This window comes from Gossypium hirsutum, chromosome D06, assembly GCF_007990345.1.
Source record: "Gossypium hirsutum isolate 1008001.06 chromosome D06, Gossypium_hirsutum_v2.1, whole genome shotgun sequence".
NCBI classification, from domain to species: Eukaryota; Viridiplantae; Streptophyta; class Magnoliopsida; order Malvales; family Malvaceae; genus Gossypium; species Gossypium hirsutum.
Genome location: NC_053442.1, coordinates 30,017,004 through 30,033,761, shown reverse-complemented (window position 1 = coordinate 30,033,761; position 16,758 = coordinate 30,017,004). Strand labels below are relative to the sequence as shown.

Genomic DNA, 16,758 nt, shown 5'->3' with positions numbered 1-16,758 from the left:
TATGTTTTCATCTTTCTCTCCTCTCTATCTTGGCTATTTATAACTTAAATAGGGATAGATTAATTTAACTAATCTTGGATCATAACATCAATTAATTTTATTTTTATTCTTCATTTATAATTATCGCAATCTAAATGATCACAATTGTCCACTATCTCCTATTTAAAATTGATTAAATAATCATTTTGGTTCTTTAGATAATTGCTAATTAGGTATCCAAGTATTTTCTCAATTAAAATTTAATAGCAATTGGACTTTTACAATTTAATCTTTAAATTTTAATTAACGATTTTCTCGTGTAAATTACTTATCCGTTCTTTAATATATTTTTATACTAACTCCGAAAATATTCCTATTTACCTTTACAGACTCAGTTTACGAAAATGAGATTTCGAAACTGTATTTTTTGACATACTGAAAATGGAGTCGTTACATTGAAGTGACCAAAACGTAAACTTACTAATATTTTAGTAACCTTAGGGTGAAATTTACCCTTAATTAATTCTCAAATATTCTAAGATTAGCTTTATTCCTAATTAATTTCAATATCTTCGAAGTTTCTATAAATACTGAACCCTGTTTCCTCAACTCTCTGTTCTCCTATTTCCTAGGTCTCAATTTTTGCTGTGATCTCATTTTTTTAATCATGTCTGTGCTCGATTCTCTTTTCAACAAAGGCTTTAAAGCTGCTAAATGGTAATTCTTGTTTTCGTTTCTCAATTTGTCGACTTTTTACGTTAAACTTTTACATTATTGGATCTTGGTTTTATTTAGTTATATGTTATTTGTTTGATCAATTTTCAAAATTTAGCCTGATAAATAGTAAGTTTAATCATTTTTGGTAAGTGTGCAGCAAAACTTTGCTCAAGTTGACAATTCCGCGGATAAAGTTGTTGAGGAATAGGAGAAAGATTCAGATAAAGCAGATGCGCCGCGACATTGCCAAACTTCTTGAGATTGGCCAAGAAGCTACTGCTCGAATCCGGGTATATCGTCTCTCGTTTTTTCCCCTTAAATTGTTTGGTGAAGTGCATATGTGTTTTTGATAGTCTGAACTTGCTGTTTTAGAAGGTATTCGCATTTTTTAGTGCTTAGAATGTACTCGGTGGTTTTTAAGATGCAATGCTTGGGTCTGCATTTCAGGTGGAGCATATAATAAGGGAAGAGAATATAATGGCTGCTCAGGAGATCCTTGAGCTGTTTTGTGAGCTTATTGCTGTCCGTCTTCCAATCATAGAGACTCAAAGGTTATTGCTTCAAATTTCTGCTTTCTTTCTTTCTTTCTATTTTCCCTTAGTGTTTTAATATTTCGAATATGCGCTCGTCTTCCTTTAGGCCTGAACCAGTTTGGTAGGATCAATTTTGCACTGTAGCTAGTTAGTTGGTGACTTAAACTTTAGGTCAGAGTTAGGTCGAGGGATGGGACTGAATATTTGTAGAAGGGTTTTTTGAAATTGGGTGAAAAAGTAGTTTGACCAAATTGTCCAGTGTGAGGATTGCATCATTAAAAGAAGGGTAACTTGAAGTCGAGGGTTCTGTAAATAAAACTAAATTATCAATTTGCCTTGAAGTAAATTGTTACTCTATTTGTGTTTTCAACATATTCTGGTTCAATAAGCAAGTATTAACTTTGATGTGAAACTGATGCCTACTTTCTGATTTTTTGTGTTTTGGCTGTTCTCATACGTCGATTAGACAGCATCCTAGCAAGTAATGGAAAAAGGTAAACAAACAAGTGAAAATTGGAGAGATTTTTTTTTTTTGGGGGGGGGGGGTGTTGGCAAACTGCCTTAGTTTCATCTTTCAATATAGTTATTGAATGTTTGATTCAGTAAGTTCTTCTCTATAACTATCATGATTCCCTTCTCCTATTGTCATGCGGATATTGAAATCTCAAGCTGCCTTTTGACAGCTGCAAATGTGAAGTATTAGCACCTTTTTGATGAAGACCAAGCTGTGCCTAGGTTATTATTAGCACTAGTAGCATATATTACTTGAATGATATAGAAGCTACTGCTCTTTGCTAGAAGTACTTTCACAGTGGTCAATGGAGTGTTGTCAATTAATTCACAGTTGTTGCCAACATTGTTGCTTTCATGAGTGACAGTTCACAAAATGCCTATGTCGCTCAAACTCTTCATTTATCTTGTAGTACCCATGTCCAACACTCATGTCTGACACATGAGTATGGGGATATGACTTTCAAAAATCTTCTAAATATGTGGAAAAACTTAGAAAAATCTAACCATATACTTATGTCAAATACTCTCTCAGCAAAATGCTGTGCTTGTTTAATTTGGTTATCTCTTATATCCTTAAATAAGAAGTTGATAAGTCGCATAAGTTATAATAATTTTTGGATTTTCTCAAAGAAAAGAGTTAAAAGAAAATACTGCATTTGTAGAATAAAAAATTGAATAACCATCCGTTTTCAGGGAATGTCCTCTAGATTTGAAAGAAGCAATATCTAGCATTTGTTTTGCTGCACCTAGATGTGCAAATCTACCAGAGTTGTTGCATGTTCAAATGCTGTTTATTTCCAAGTACGGGAAGGAATTTGTATCAGTTGCAACTGAGCTCAGGCCAGATTGTGGTGTTAATTGTCAGGTAGTATAATTTTGAAGGTTTGGTGTGTGTATTGTCATTTTATATGTTTATTCTTCCAGTTGATTGTAAATTCTAAATGCAGTTGATAGAATTGTTATCTATATGCGCTCCTTCACCCGAATTAAAACTGAAGCTTCTGAAAGAAATTGCTGAAGAGCATGAGTTGGAATGGGATCCAGCTTACACGGAGACTGAGTTTTCCAAACCACATGAAGATTTATTGGTAAGTAAATTTTGGACTCTGATTACTCTTGTTTTCTATACTTATTGAAATTGTCTTTTTGCTTGTCAGAATGGCCCAACTGAGTTTGTCAATGGTACTAAGTTGCCCCTTCCTGCTGAGAAACACAATGAAACATTGATTTCCGCCACTGATCATGCCCAAATTGAGCAGCCTGATTCTGATACAGACTTTGACCCATTAGATTTACCTGAAGTTCCTAAGGTGTCATTGCGGCCAAGCACAGATGCTGCGTCAGCACCAGTAATTACCAGCTGCTCCAAAGCCTGAAATTGAGTATGGACCATCTAGACATTCTGGAGCTTCTGGATATGTTTTACAAATGTCACCTTTAGAGCCTGATATATTGATGCAAGAAGATTCTGCCACTAGAGAAAGTGAAATGTCCGATGATCCAGCTGGAGCCAAAGAAAATAAACAGTTTGTGCCATTCATTTCTCCCCCATCATTATCTCCTGCATCAATCTCTGCAAGAGAAAGTGATCTTCCAGCTAGTTTGAGACCAAAAAGTGAGGCCAATGTTGACCTACAGGATATTTTAGCTGCTGCTCAGGCTGCTGCTGAAACTGCTGAGCGTGCAGCAGCTGCAGCCCGTTCAGCTGCAAGTCTTGCACAAGTTAGAACTGCTGAACTTACACAGAAAAAAAATGAGCGGGTTACTGAGAGTAGCAGCCCTGAGAACCCTATTCATACATATATTCCTCGTCAACAAGCTAGTACAGAAAAGCCAAATTTTGATCATCAGAACTTTTGTATTGATCCTGCCGTTTCTTTATGTTCTTTGGACTCCCATCAAGTACATGAGGAGTCAGTGCACCAAGCCACAGAGGCAGCAGATCCTTCAGTCGACAAACTGAAAATAGGCTCCGTTTCACCAGTTTCCAGCAACCATGCAGTTCATCACCAGCCACAGAGATTGCCTTCAATGGATGATGAATTCTTCTCATATCCAAACCTTTTCGCGAGACAGATTCCGGACCTCGGATCCAATGGGTCTTTTAAACATAATTCCCATACCAGTCATTATTAAGGGCTACCGCACCTGCTGTTGTTTGAAATATAGGATATGGTGATAATCTTTATATTATTGTAAAATAGAGGTCAATAAACTTCCCAGAGTGTAAGATGCGTATTATGGCAGGCTGTCCTGGTACTACATAACTATGAGCTGCCTTTTTTCAAGTTGAGAAGCTTTTCTGAGATGCCACCCGCTGTAATACGTTCAGTTCAAACAACTATGCTTTGGAAATACAAGCTGAACTAGCTTCAATGAGGCCGCTTTATCTTTTTAAAATTTTATTTTAGGAGGAAAATAATGGGGAAAAAAGAATAAACACTGAATTTTGCTGTTCGGGACTTTTGAATTAACGCATGTCAACTAAGTACGAAAGGAAAGCCCTTGTGATTTCAGAAGAGTGCACAAGTTTAAAACGTGGAAGCTATAAACTTGTACTGCCATTCAAAAGATTAAAAATCCCCTAGAAAAATTCCATGCACGGCATTTGGCATGTTTCACAAACCGTATAAGAAGAATTAAACTAGGAGAAGATCAAGTGCGCATAGGGGTTATACTGATTGCCACGGCTGGAGCTACATGTAAGCATCATGGCTCAATCAAACTGCAGGGGAAAGATACAACACAAATTGCACCTCAACGAAGCTGACTCACATAAACATGCACAAAATGTAATGAATACAATGCGGACTGGGCTTACAGGAGGAGACATAAATCAGGATATGGTCATCAAATTAACAAAAAAAAAAGTTACCTTAAAAAATAACTAGTAAAAACTTTCCTTTACTGTAATTATGCCGTAGTCACCTTGGACCGGATAACTCAACAGCATGCAGATTGTCAGTTGAGTCCACAATCCAATCAGAATTAGGATGAGGGGCAAGTTCAACCTCCTGCCGTAGAACTTCAACTTTCTGCCACTCATCCCATCTCTCGGCCAACCCATCACCTTCCAGCATTCTAACCACTTCTGACATCTTTGGCCGGTCCATTGGGGAACCTTGTGTGCATAGCAGAGCAACCTGGATTAACTGCTCTACCTCAGTTTCTACATAATTGGTTTGCAGATCAGGATCAACTAGCAATTCCAGCTTCTTCTCCTTCAGAAGTCCTTTGACCTGGAAAAGAGAAAAAGGACAAACTGACTCAGCCAATGTGAAACAGACCACTAATTGCATTATTTCTCCAAAATCAACACTTCATTTTGGCATCTATAGGTAGAACTAGTTCTTGCCATCCTTAGCAACTTCACTTCCTTTCCATAGCTGGTGCATTGTAACACAAGCAACATAAAGCTCCCATTGCTTTCTCATCTCTTTCTGAGATTAATTTCTATAGGATACAACCTAGTTTCTTTTATGTCACTACATGGCATCATAACTAATGACAGTTATCAAGAAAGCAATTGATCTGTGGGTGGATTAGCATTTAAGATGAGAGAACCGAGAATAGAGTAGTAAGCAAATCTATTAAAAGGGTGTTTAGTAATAATGAGAATCAGGCAGCCATATAGGAAGCAATCCAGTAGTAAGCAAATCAATTAAGTGAAGACTAAGATATCCGAAAAAAAAAAAAAAAAGAACATATGCATACCCAATCAAGCAACATGACATCATCATCATTTGCAAGACGAGCAAGATCAAAGGCCCGCTGTCCAGTTATAAGCTCCAAAAGCATGATACCATACCCAAAAACATCAGTTTTCTCTGAAGATTTTCCAGTAGAGAGATACTCAGGAGCAATATGTCCAATTGTGCCACGTACAGCAGTAGTTACATGGGTATCCTTGTAGTCCATAAGTTTAGCCAACCCAAAGTCACCAACAACAGCTTCAAATTCCTCATCCAACAAAATGTTTGCAGCTTTTACATCACGATGAATGATCTTTGGGTCACAGTGATCATGCAAATAAGAAAGACCCCTAGCAGATCCCAACGCAATTCTCTTCCGTGTTGGCCAATCAAGTGGAGGTTGTGACGGAGGGCGTTCTATAAGAATGCAAGAAAACAAGAAAATGTAATCCAGATGGAAAGCAAGGCTAAATGTTCACTGATTAAAAGTCAATTGGTTGCAATTTCAACAAATGGAAGTTATGAAACTCCACCCACGCAGGGGAATTCAACCATAAATGCTTGTCCGCTTTACCTCTGAGACATGATGCAACACTTCCATTAGCCATGTAGGGGTAAACAAGCAATCGCTCAGTCGGTGTCATACAAAACCCACGCAGCCTGAGGAGATTTCGATGAACAGCCATGCTGATCATCTCTACCTCTGTTTGAAACTGTAACTCCCCACCAGGTGTACGCTCTTCTTTCAATCTTTTAACAGCCACCAGTGAACCGTCAGCTAACCTTCCTTTGTAAACCTTACCAAATCCACCTCTACCCAGAATATTTTTATGGCTAAAACTGTCAGTGGCAACTTGTAGTTCTCGTAATGAAAACCTCTTCAGCTGTCCAAGATGAACTTCTGGGTCCTCTTCCGCTGCAAAAATATAGAAACAGAAGAATATTGTAACTGTCACCAAATCTTGAACCCTCCAACCCAGTAATTTTTCATTTATGGCACTAACCAGGTACATCAAAGAAAAATTCTTGAGGTTTCCGCCGACGCCACCACGCAAATGCAATTGCAGGAGCAGCAAACAGTAAGGCAGCACCTGCTGCAACTCCTCCAGCTATTGCACCAGTGACACTATTCCCACCTAGAATGTGATAAGATCAGAATTTAGAACATCCAATGCAAAACATAGCAGCCACTTCTTCTGCACTAGAACTGAGATAATGCATCACATCATACGAAACTTACAAACACAACCCTTCACTAGAAGGCACTATTGTTAATTACATCTCACCACAATCAATGTTCACAATAATACAGTTCTTTTGAAGTTACAGAACTAAAGGACTGGATGTGCAAACTGAGATGAGACTCACCCAGGGAAAAGGGCAGAGGCATCACTTTTGTTAACTGATGTTACATGCATGCCACAAATTTCCAGAATGTAGGGGGTTAAAATGATAAGTTTGGCATATTATACAATGTTAAATTAAACTAAAACAGTCTAATCGACAGCAAGAGTAGCAAAATTACTGCACATAGATACTGTAAAGGCAACTCAATAGATCTGAAATACAAGACATCAAAAGAATATTACTTGGAGAAGAAATTGGCGGTGGTGGTACAAAAGGAGGAGGAGGAGAGAAAGGAGGAGATCCGGGGCATGGGCGTCCAGTAACCGGGCCACATAGATCTAAGTTGTTAGCAAAACTGCATGAGGAACAACAACCACCTAAGGCACCCAAAATTGTCAGGCAGGAAAAGCAGATTGCAGATTGCAGAAAACTAACCTGATAGGAGTGAATAGTGAGAAGGAGCCATTATCTGGAACCTCCCCAGAAAGATGGTTATTTGATAGATCCCTACATTACACAGTGCAATTTAAGGATATATAATCATATCTCAGAAAAGGGAAAAGAGTGATAGATCTTGAAATGAGACGATAAGTTTGGCACTCACAGGACTTGAAGTGATGTGATATTCGTTAATGACATAGGGATAGGACCCATCAAGGTGTTGTTGTTGAGCCGGCTATCCTCGCACAAGTTTCAAAACATTAGAAGTTCAAGATCTAAATGAATCAAGAGATTTTATATCAAGCAAACTTTAACCTACAACAGCCATAAACAATCAGACTTAGAAAAGCTCTTTGTCTTAAGGTTCATGCCCAATCAATATCCTCCTGGTTGATGTGAGTGAGTGAATGACATCTACCAATGCAGAACCAGCTTACTCATGTTTACTGGTGGGAGTAAACCATTTAAATTTTATTTAGCTTTTAAATGTCAAAGTTTCAATCATTCCTGGAGTTTTTTAGTAAACAAAAAATCAACCAAACAACTTGCATAAAAAATTTTACCAGACAGTTGTAGTTGATGAAGAAATTCAATGCTGTGAACTTGCATATGCTAATGGTGTATACTTAGTGAAAGTATTCTTTCTGATACTGAAGATGACGTTGAAAGCTTGTGTATCTGTGGGTGGAATGAGGTGGGGTGGGGGTGGGGGTGGGGAAATGTCTTATACTTGATTTTATCTTAATAAAACAAATACTGGTTAATAAATAACTTATTTCTGTTTCTTTGTTAACTTCAAATCAAGTATACTTCTGTTTTACCAATAACATGATTCCAAAAGTAATGACTTAGATCTCAGCATTACATGCAACTCAACATGTAATAAACAAAAATAAAGAGGGGGGCAGGGATAGCTTCAAAACAAATATACTCACAGGAATCGCAATTTCGACAGCCTCCCCAAAGATTCAGGAATAGGACCACTGAAACTATTCAAATAGAGATCCAAGCTCACCAAGCTAGTCAGATTCCCAAGATCACTAGGAATTGGTCCACTTATGTTATTACTGTAAAGTTCCCTGGCATAAAAAGATAGGTCTCAAAAGGCATAATAGTAATGAAATACTAAGGCAAGCAAACTGTGCACTAACAACTGAATACTAAGTTTTGGGTTATAATACCTTCAAAAAAAAAGTTTTGGGTTATTATATTGTTCGCAATGTCTAAAAGAACTGTCCCGTAAGCCATCATATAATGGGAAAAAGATGTCCTCTTGTCATGTTCAAGGGAAACAAACCATAAGTAAAAGGAAGAAATACAATAGAATATATAGTACCATCCATCCTCCCACAAAGTCCTGAAAGACCAGCTCAAGGACTAGTTATGAAAGAATGAATGTATGGCAGCTCCATAATGCTTATTAATTCCTTCATGCATCTTCATCTCTAGGATCTTGTAACATGGACCACACATTTAGAGAAGGGATAGTTGCAGTTAGTAACATGTGTTTTCTGATCCTAGTAAACATATATTTATTCCTAGATGATGGTCCATATAGAAGTAAACCCTTGTTTAAGAAAGCATCTTAAAAAACTTTACCATACCATAAACATGAAGATCATAGCAATTAGATTCTAACAGGAGAGGAGATATTTTAGTTCATTAAAAAATGGTGCCTCAATCTAGACGTGGCCAACATGACCAACACTATATGAAAGAAATAGGTCCTTATTACAGTTATTCATAGATGGATTTCAGCAGCCAGACTGCCAACAGAATTTTTTTTTTTTTTTTTTACATTTGATACTCTTTATTCCACTGGCAAAGACTGCCACTGAACCATGAAGAGAAGAATTACAGGTTAGCCTTTTCTCAGAACTATGAATTGAATATGTAAAAGTTTGATAAAAAATAATGAAGTACGTGGGACCCTCAACTACTTCCCACTGGCCATGCGGCTAAAGAAGCTTAGTTAATGCAAAAATAATTGTCGTGAAATATTTCCTCCTGTTACAAATATAAAGAATGTCCGCAATGGCCTATTTTACTCGGACACAATCACATCAATCAGCTAGAATTATTAAGGTGAAGCATGACTTACAAGTACTGCAAATTCTTAAGCAAGCCAAGCTGCGGTACAAGCTGACCAGATAAAGCTGCATTTCCAAGATCACTGAAAAATTGATGCAGGGGTAGACATTACACAAGTAACCCTTCGCGAATTCAGTAAAGCACAATTTTCTTAAGTTGCAACCATGTACTCAGAAAACATCAAAGAGCAAAAAACCTTACACTCTAATAACACTATTATCATTGTTACATGTAACGTGAAACCATGTGCAGGGGTTAACAAGGGTAGGATCCCAACTCTGCAGTACATTGTTAGGATCATTCAAGTTGGTCCTTAGGCTGTGCAATGCATCACCTGTTTCAAGAAGCAAGTAAAGATTGTAAGAGAATAGCACTAAAAAACAATGCAAATGTTAAAAATATATAGCACAGCCAACCTGCTACCGAACTATATCTAGAAAGCATATTCATCAACACTCACAAAGCATTAGAACGTCTATCAACAAGCAGAAAGCAGTTACTTGAAGAAGCTTAAACAGTTTGAAACAGTACTATCATACTTCAACAGTTACAGCAACAAAATCTTCTAAATTTTGCAGTTCTGGAAGTCAAATGTAAATATAACATACATTGAACCAGTAGTTAACCAACAAAAAAGAAGCAATACAAAATTCTTTAATATTAAACAGCGCGAGTTTAATGACCTCATGAGCATAATAGATCTGCTATCAAACCAGCAAGGGATGTGAAAAACAATTTCAATTGTGCGATGAAGCCATGACTTCTACAGTATCACCAACATTTAATGTCTAAAGTACGCAACTACTGTGAACAATAAAATGTCACAATCTGAAATTATTACAAAGCCATTCTAGAAAAAGCATTTTTCTGAGACATGTTCTAAGATACCCAATATAACAAAAGTCACAAATTGTACAACCATATTGCATAATACTAACATTTGATTGACAACAAGGATCAGAATCCGTACAATCAAATTAAACACTTCTAAAGTAATCTCCCAAAAGCAGAACACACAAAAAATGAAACTTCCAACCATCAGGAAAACAAGTATAAAGCACACACATTTTCAAACTCAAAACCAAATTATAAGAAGAAATATCAAAAGCCCCATTCAGCGAAGTTACAAATATCAGGGATCAAACTCCAAAAATAATTGAATGCAAATAACAAAAAGGAGTTGCCGGTAGAGAAAAAAAAAGTAAGACATGTTCACCTTCCACATTAGCAGAAATAAGCCAGAATGGATGCAGTAGCACCGAGATCAAACAAACCAAAACCAAAGATTTAACCTTTTTGCTTCCTTCCATTTGACAAAAGAAAGGGGAAACTAAAAGCTGCAACTTTTTAATTTAAATTTTTTTAAGCTCTCAATCTAAATATCCTTAGATCCAAACAATACAGAAACCCCAACAGCACAACATTACAGCAAAAAACCAAAAAACCAAAAACCCTAGCTCTCAAATCCCACCATTACCGCCCAAAAATCTCCTCAATCAAATCCTTCCCTTTGATCCCACTCCCCTCCATTCAAAAGCACGCCCAAAAAAGGCAGCCAACAAAAACATATATACAAAGAAAAAGAACAGAAAAAAACCAAGCCAAAAATTACTCTTTTTTTAAACCCTTTCTTTTAGCAAGTTTTAAAAAACAAAATAAAAAAGAAATGAACTTTCCTTTTTGCGTTTCTCAAAACTTTCTCTTTGTAAGTCAAGTGATGGAGTGATTTTGAGAGAGAAAGGGAAAAATAATTTTTATTTTATCTTTTTTTTTTCCTTAGAGAAATGAGAGCGAAGCGTGCAGTAAAAGAGGTGACCGAACGTGCTGACCGTTGCCCGAACGCAGTCAAAACGGGTTCGCGCTATATAATGGAAAGTGACATAAATAAGGCTTTGAGGGTACCTTTGGGATTTCATTTCCGTTTTCGGTCAAAATGTTGGACCGTGGATCCCCCACTGCGCATCTCTTTTAATTGAAAATCTTTTGTGCTATAATTATTGAAAGTAATATGATGAGAGTTCCGTTTATACACTTCTAAATTTAAAGTTAGTATACGGCTTTCTTTTACTTATTTTAATTCTTTTAAGGGTAAATCTTAAATTTATAATTTGATATATGAATTTTGATTTGTTACGATTATACACATGTAATTTGAATTATTTGTATATTAAACTTTATTTTTGATTTAATTTTACTCATTTTAATTAATATATATTTATTTTCATATCAGATTAATATAACTAATTGTGTATACAATACATCAATGTAAAATTGTGCTAATTCGATGATGTTAGTAATTTGAGAAAATTGAATCAAATCAAATTTTCATGTATAAAATTGCACAAAATCAAAGTTCATTTATAACATTACACATTAAATTAAAATTCATGTATAATTTTAATATTTATCTATTTTTTTATTATATCTTAAATCTATCCATTCCAAATTAGTTCTATCTAATAAATTACATCATATTTAAATATTGATTCCATGTAATAAATTTGAGAAACTTTAACATTAATACTTTAAATTTGATATTTATTAAATAAATGAATTTTTTTAAAATATTTGTTGAATTATAAATGAGATTTTGGTATAGTTGATAAAGACTAAAGTCTTACGACATATCTTAAGTTCAACTCACTTTTACATAAAACTTTTACATAAAACATGTGATGTTTGTCTCTAAATTTTTTTAGACTTAAGACTCACCATATATGAGTCGCTTCTTATATTAGTTCAATTATGCCTTACAATGCTATTTGTAGTTGTTTTGGAGTAATTTTAAACTTCAAAATATTAAGAAAAATGTATTTAAACCCTGAAGTTTCATTTAAAAAATTCACTTATTTATTAAATAAAAGGATAATTTTATCATTTATTAGTTATTGTTGTTATCTTCAATCTTTATATTCAATATTTTTAATTAAAATAATAAAAAATAATTATAATTATATTATATATTAAATATAATGCATTGTTTTTTTTTTAAAAAACCCAAATGAGCGATTCCATTCAACTCAATCAAATAACGTCTACCATAACAAAGTCATGAAGTTCGTGGAGTAATCCACACAAAATCAAACCTCATTAGCGTCATTTAAAACCATGCAGCATAGCAAGTCGGCAACTTTATTGGTCAATCATAAGTAAAAACAAAGTCTAAATGTTCAAAGTCTAAAAACAGAGAAAGAGCCTCCAAAACAAATTGGCACAACAAAGATAAGTCAAGTGTTACATGGTTACAATTGAAGATTACAACATAAGAATTAGACTCTAGTACAATATCCTTAAATCCCATGTCACTAGCCAAATTGAGGCTCAAAATCACTATGTAGGCCTCCGCCAAAGACAAGTCAAAGCAATTGAATGCCTTAGTTGTTGTCCCACCCAAAATTAGCTCATCTACATCCCACGCAATGGTCCCAAACCCAGCCATGCGCGTATGCTTGTCCTATGTAGCATTCATGTTCACTTTCACTCAACTCATACAAGAAAGAACCCAACGCCCTATGCAAGGCTTCCATAACAAGATCAATCAATTAAGTAGGTTGTGAATGTGGAACTCATTATGTAAAGATTACACATAATTTAGCACAACATGAGGTGGAGTGAGGCATCCATGCAAGACTTCATTATTTCTTATGTTCTAAAACTCTCGTAATAGCATACAAAAGCTAGCCATTGAAACCCTGTCCAACTTGCGTATAGCAAATGCAAGCTAGTGAGTACAATAAAAGGCATTGAAAGTAAAAATAGTCATTAATACTTGCTAACCTCAGTATAGCATTTGAGATTGGACAATCACATAGAGCATGGAAAATTGTTTCCCTCTCAGCACCACAATGGCTATAAGCAACATTAAGATAAACTTTAAACACTGAAATCTTAACATAAGTAGGCAAGAAGATTTCATGCCCTACACATCAAGCAAATATTTTCACATTAAGAAGCATGGCAAGTTTACATAGTGATGCGAACCGGCCCGGGTTAATCGAGTCGTTTCATGTAGTTCGCCCAATCGTTGATGATGAGTAGTTGAGTTGTCAGAAATAGGATGAAATGAGGCTAAAGATACGGAAGCTTTCAAATGGTTTTAAAGGTTGGCGAAGGTGATGGTAAGTTTGTAGGTTCGGTTTAAAAATAAAAATAAGGAAAAAAAAGAAGTTGAATAAATGAAGGCTCAGTTTTGTAAAAGATATTATAGATGGTTAAAATATAGGATATTCGGTGGAAATGGACAAATGAGCTTAACACCAGAAACAATTCAACACTAAGGAGTGTCACCCCGGTTTCTATTTGGTTAAGGTGATTTGCGGAATTGTAGAAGGGTTGAACGTCATACCAAAAAATAAGGTGATAAGTTCAAAGAGAGAACGATAGACGCCACTAGCACGCTAGATAAGTCAGATCGAAACTCATACGAATTTAGAGAGGAGAAAACTCACTCTTTGAACAAAGTTCATTCAATAATTTGGCAAAAGTCCTTTTACAATGAAAATAATCAACTATTTATAGCCATAACATTGGCTAGCTGAATGGACGAGCAAAGATGCTGAATGGTCAGCAAAATTAAAGCTAAATAAGCTGGAAAATTCCATGAAGCTTCCTAGAATGTCTTTGAGAAGTTTAATCAGCTCAAATTGAGCTCCATTGAGCTAGAACAAGCTAGATTAGCTTGCGAGAGTTTGCGAATGACGCCCGATGAGCTAAACCAAGGACGTTTTCGGGGCATGGTCGTATCACATAGTTCCCTACAAAGTGCCCGGTGTGGACTGTAGCTTAATGAACTCAACAAGAGCCATGAATAGCCTTTTTAATTAGAAAAAAAGTATTCGTATGAGAGTCACCCCATAGCAAGAAATCCTTTGGCCCTATTCTTAATATAGGGATTGACAATATAGTATCTGCCTCATCATGATTAAAAAAATTAAGCACAAGCTGCTCATTTTATTCACATGCAATATTACACATTAGAAAATCAACTAAGAATGTGAGTAGTAAGGTATTGTTATAAGACAAATCCGCCATAATCAAGTTTTTCTTACCCCAACACCACCCCATTCTCGAGCTTCCTTGCCATTACCTATTTCTCAATAGAAACCCAATGCCAATCTATTATATACTCTACAAAGACTAGTCCAAATATATGATAGTTTACCAACACGTCTATTATTAAAAACACTATTATTCAGAAAATATTTTGAACTAAGCACATTGAAAGCCAAAGTGTCTCTACAATGTATAAGACACCATACCTATCTACCCAACAAACCCAAGTTAAATAAATGAAAGTCTTTAAAGGCAAGACCACCCATACCTTTTAGCATTCACATGACATCTCGGGTTAGCATAGCCCATCCATGATCCTCAAAATGCCCTTGCCACCAAATTTTTTGCATGCGCTCACTATAACATCAAATATAAAATTTGGCAATAAAAATGAGCTCATAGCATATGTAAGAAGTTCCCATAAAACCGATTTCAAAAAGACCTCTTTATCACCATATGAGAGAAGGTGCTTCAACCACTATTTAATTCGCATATGCAATCTATTAATTAGTCACTTACAAGCATTTGTCTTATTACGACCAATTTTCAAAGGCAACCTCAGATACAATTCTAGCTTAACAACTACTCTCACTTTCAGAACGTGTTTGATAATTTGACGATTAGTTAGCATGGTATTAAGACTAATAAAAAGAAGACTTTTTAAGATTGAATTTTCAATCAAAAGCATTTTAAAAAGACTATCATCAACAAAAAAAAAGACTTACCAGTAGCCTATTCTGATTAGCCCTTATCCCCTTCAACGAACCTTCCCTCTATGTACTATTTAGTAAAGTTGAGAACCTTTCTATACAGAGTAAGAAAAGATAGGGGTCAATGGATCCCTCTATCTTAAGCCATAACCAGAAATGAAAAAATGATTAAGCCTACCATTAGATTTAATCTCCTGCATAAAAGTTGACACACAATCATAACAAAATCAATTTATCCATTTACCAAAGCCCAACATATGCATCATACCTTGTAGGAAACCCCACTTTATTGATGGAAAAAATCCAATCGAAAATGGTTTTCTTGCATAGCGAAAAATAAAAATTTTGAAACTAAGTTGATTTATGATATATATAACAATAAACCTTTTACCTAAATCACACATGTGTTTTTTGCTAGATAGATCCTTGTCGTTCCTGGCTTTCAACCGAACGACCTTTTCTACTATTTTGTACCATGAACTGTTTCGAGCGTGGGCTCAAACGATTCAAATCAAACACAGAACCAGAAATATTTTTTTTACTTTTAGTGTGAAAGCAAAATCTCTTCTCAATAGAAATCGATAGAATTTTTATTTTAGAAAATAGATTTAATACTTAGAGAATAAACTCTCACTATTTTCAAGTAGGTTGACAATATCTTAAAGTTATGTATGTCATTTATTTATAAGAAGAAGAAATAAAACCCTTATTGAATTGTGAAAATCTATTTCAAATAGAAAAATGAACTCCTAGTTTAACTAGAAGTATAGGGAGCGACAACCTTAGTTAAACAAACTAGATTTTGTCATCCCTCTCTTAAACATAAAGGCTTTTGGGTCTCTCCCATATCGAGTCCAGTTACAAGTATTTCTTAGACTTTATAATTTGATCTAACTCGATATTTGTTTTTCTATTTCCCAAAATAAACATCTTACCAATTAAATAATTTTCCTAACTCAATTCTAATTTCATTAAAATCATTACGACTTCACCGTAAAAGAATCTATGAAAAATATATTTAATATTTTTACATTCAACTTATGACAGCTCACTCGGCATAGTCCATACCGGTATATTGTTTCGCGTATAATTGAGTAAGACAGGGTAGAAAAAGGATGAGATTGGTGAATTATCCGTTAAGTGTCTGGCATGGATTCGACAATATGCCCATTTATGGAACGCCTCGCTGAAATTTGCCATTTGGCGAACTCTAAGGTTTAGCGGACTCTTTTGTGAGACAATTCGCCAACCCTAGATACTTTAGGTGAACTTGTTAGTTCGCAGATAGATAGAATTGTTTTTCATGAAAACGACGGCTTGGTGAGTATAGTGAGAGTTTAGTTGAGACCTAGTTGGAATTGTACTAGAGCACTATAGATGACAACTTGATGTGTTTAGGTAGCTAAATGATTTGTTCAGCTGACTTGTTTTAGTATGCAAGCAACGTTTTATTACTCACTAGCTGATTAGTGGTAGTATTTATGTTTGGTAGATGATTAGGTTTCAAAATTTTAGACAAGTCTATTCTTGGGTTTCAAGTGCTATAGTGGGATTTTCTGACCCTCCCACTAAGCTTTGTCTCTGTTGTCTCAACTATATAAGGATGTCGATAGCCGACATGTTTTACCTTTGTTTTTCTCAATGTTCTTTTCTAAGTCCCTAAAATTTTTTAAGGTATCTTCG

The 16,758-nt window shown here is 35.4% G+C and overlaps 1 protein-coding gene and 1 pseudogene across 1 annotated transcript; one reads left to right on the top strand and one right to left on the bottom strand.

The window, feature by feature from the left end:
- The first annotated feature begins 570 nt into the window (after positions 1 to 570).
- LOC107889828 (IST1 homolog) lies at positions 571 to 4,189 on the top strand (annotated as a pseudogene).
- Positions 4,190 to 4,297: 108 nt separating this feature from the next.
- Positions 4,298 to 11,043, bottom strand: LOC107889821 (somatic embryogenesis receptor kinase 1). Its single transcript, NM_001326767.2, has 11 exons — positions 10,530 to 11,043; positions 9,515 to 9,647; positions 9,324 to 9,395; positions 8,158 to 8,301; positions 7,386 to 7,457; positions 7,217 to 7,288; positions 7,024 to 7,136; positions 6,439 to 6,570; positions 6,009 to 6,350; positions 5,457 to 5,851; positions 4,298 to 4,981 (listed from the first exon to the last, which is right to left on the bottom strand). Exons 1-11 carry the CDS (start codon positions 10,621 to 10,623, stop codon positions 4,667 to 4,669), a joined length of 1,884 nt encoding a protein of 627 aa, NP_001313696.2. The 5' UTR covers positions 10,624 to 11,043; the 3' UTR covers positions 4,298 to 4,666.
- Positions 11,044 to 16,758: the final 5,715 nt, after the last annotated feature.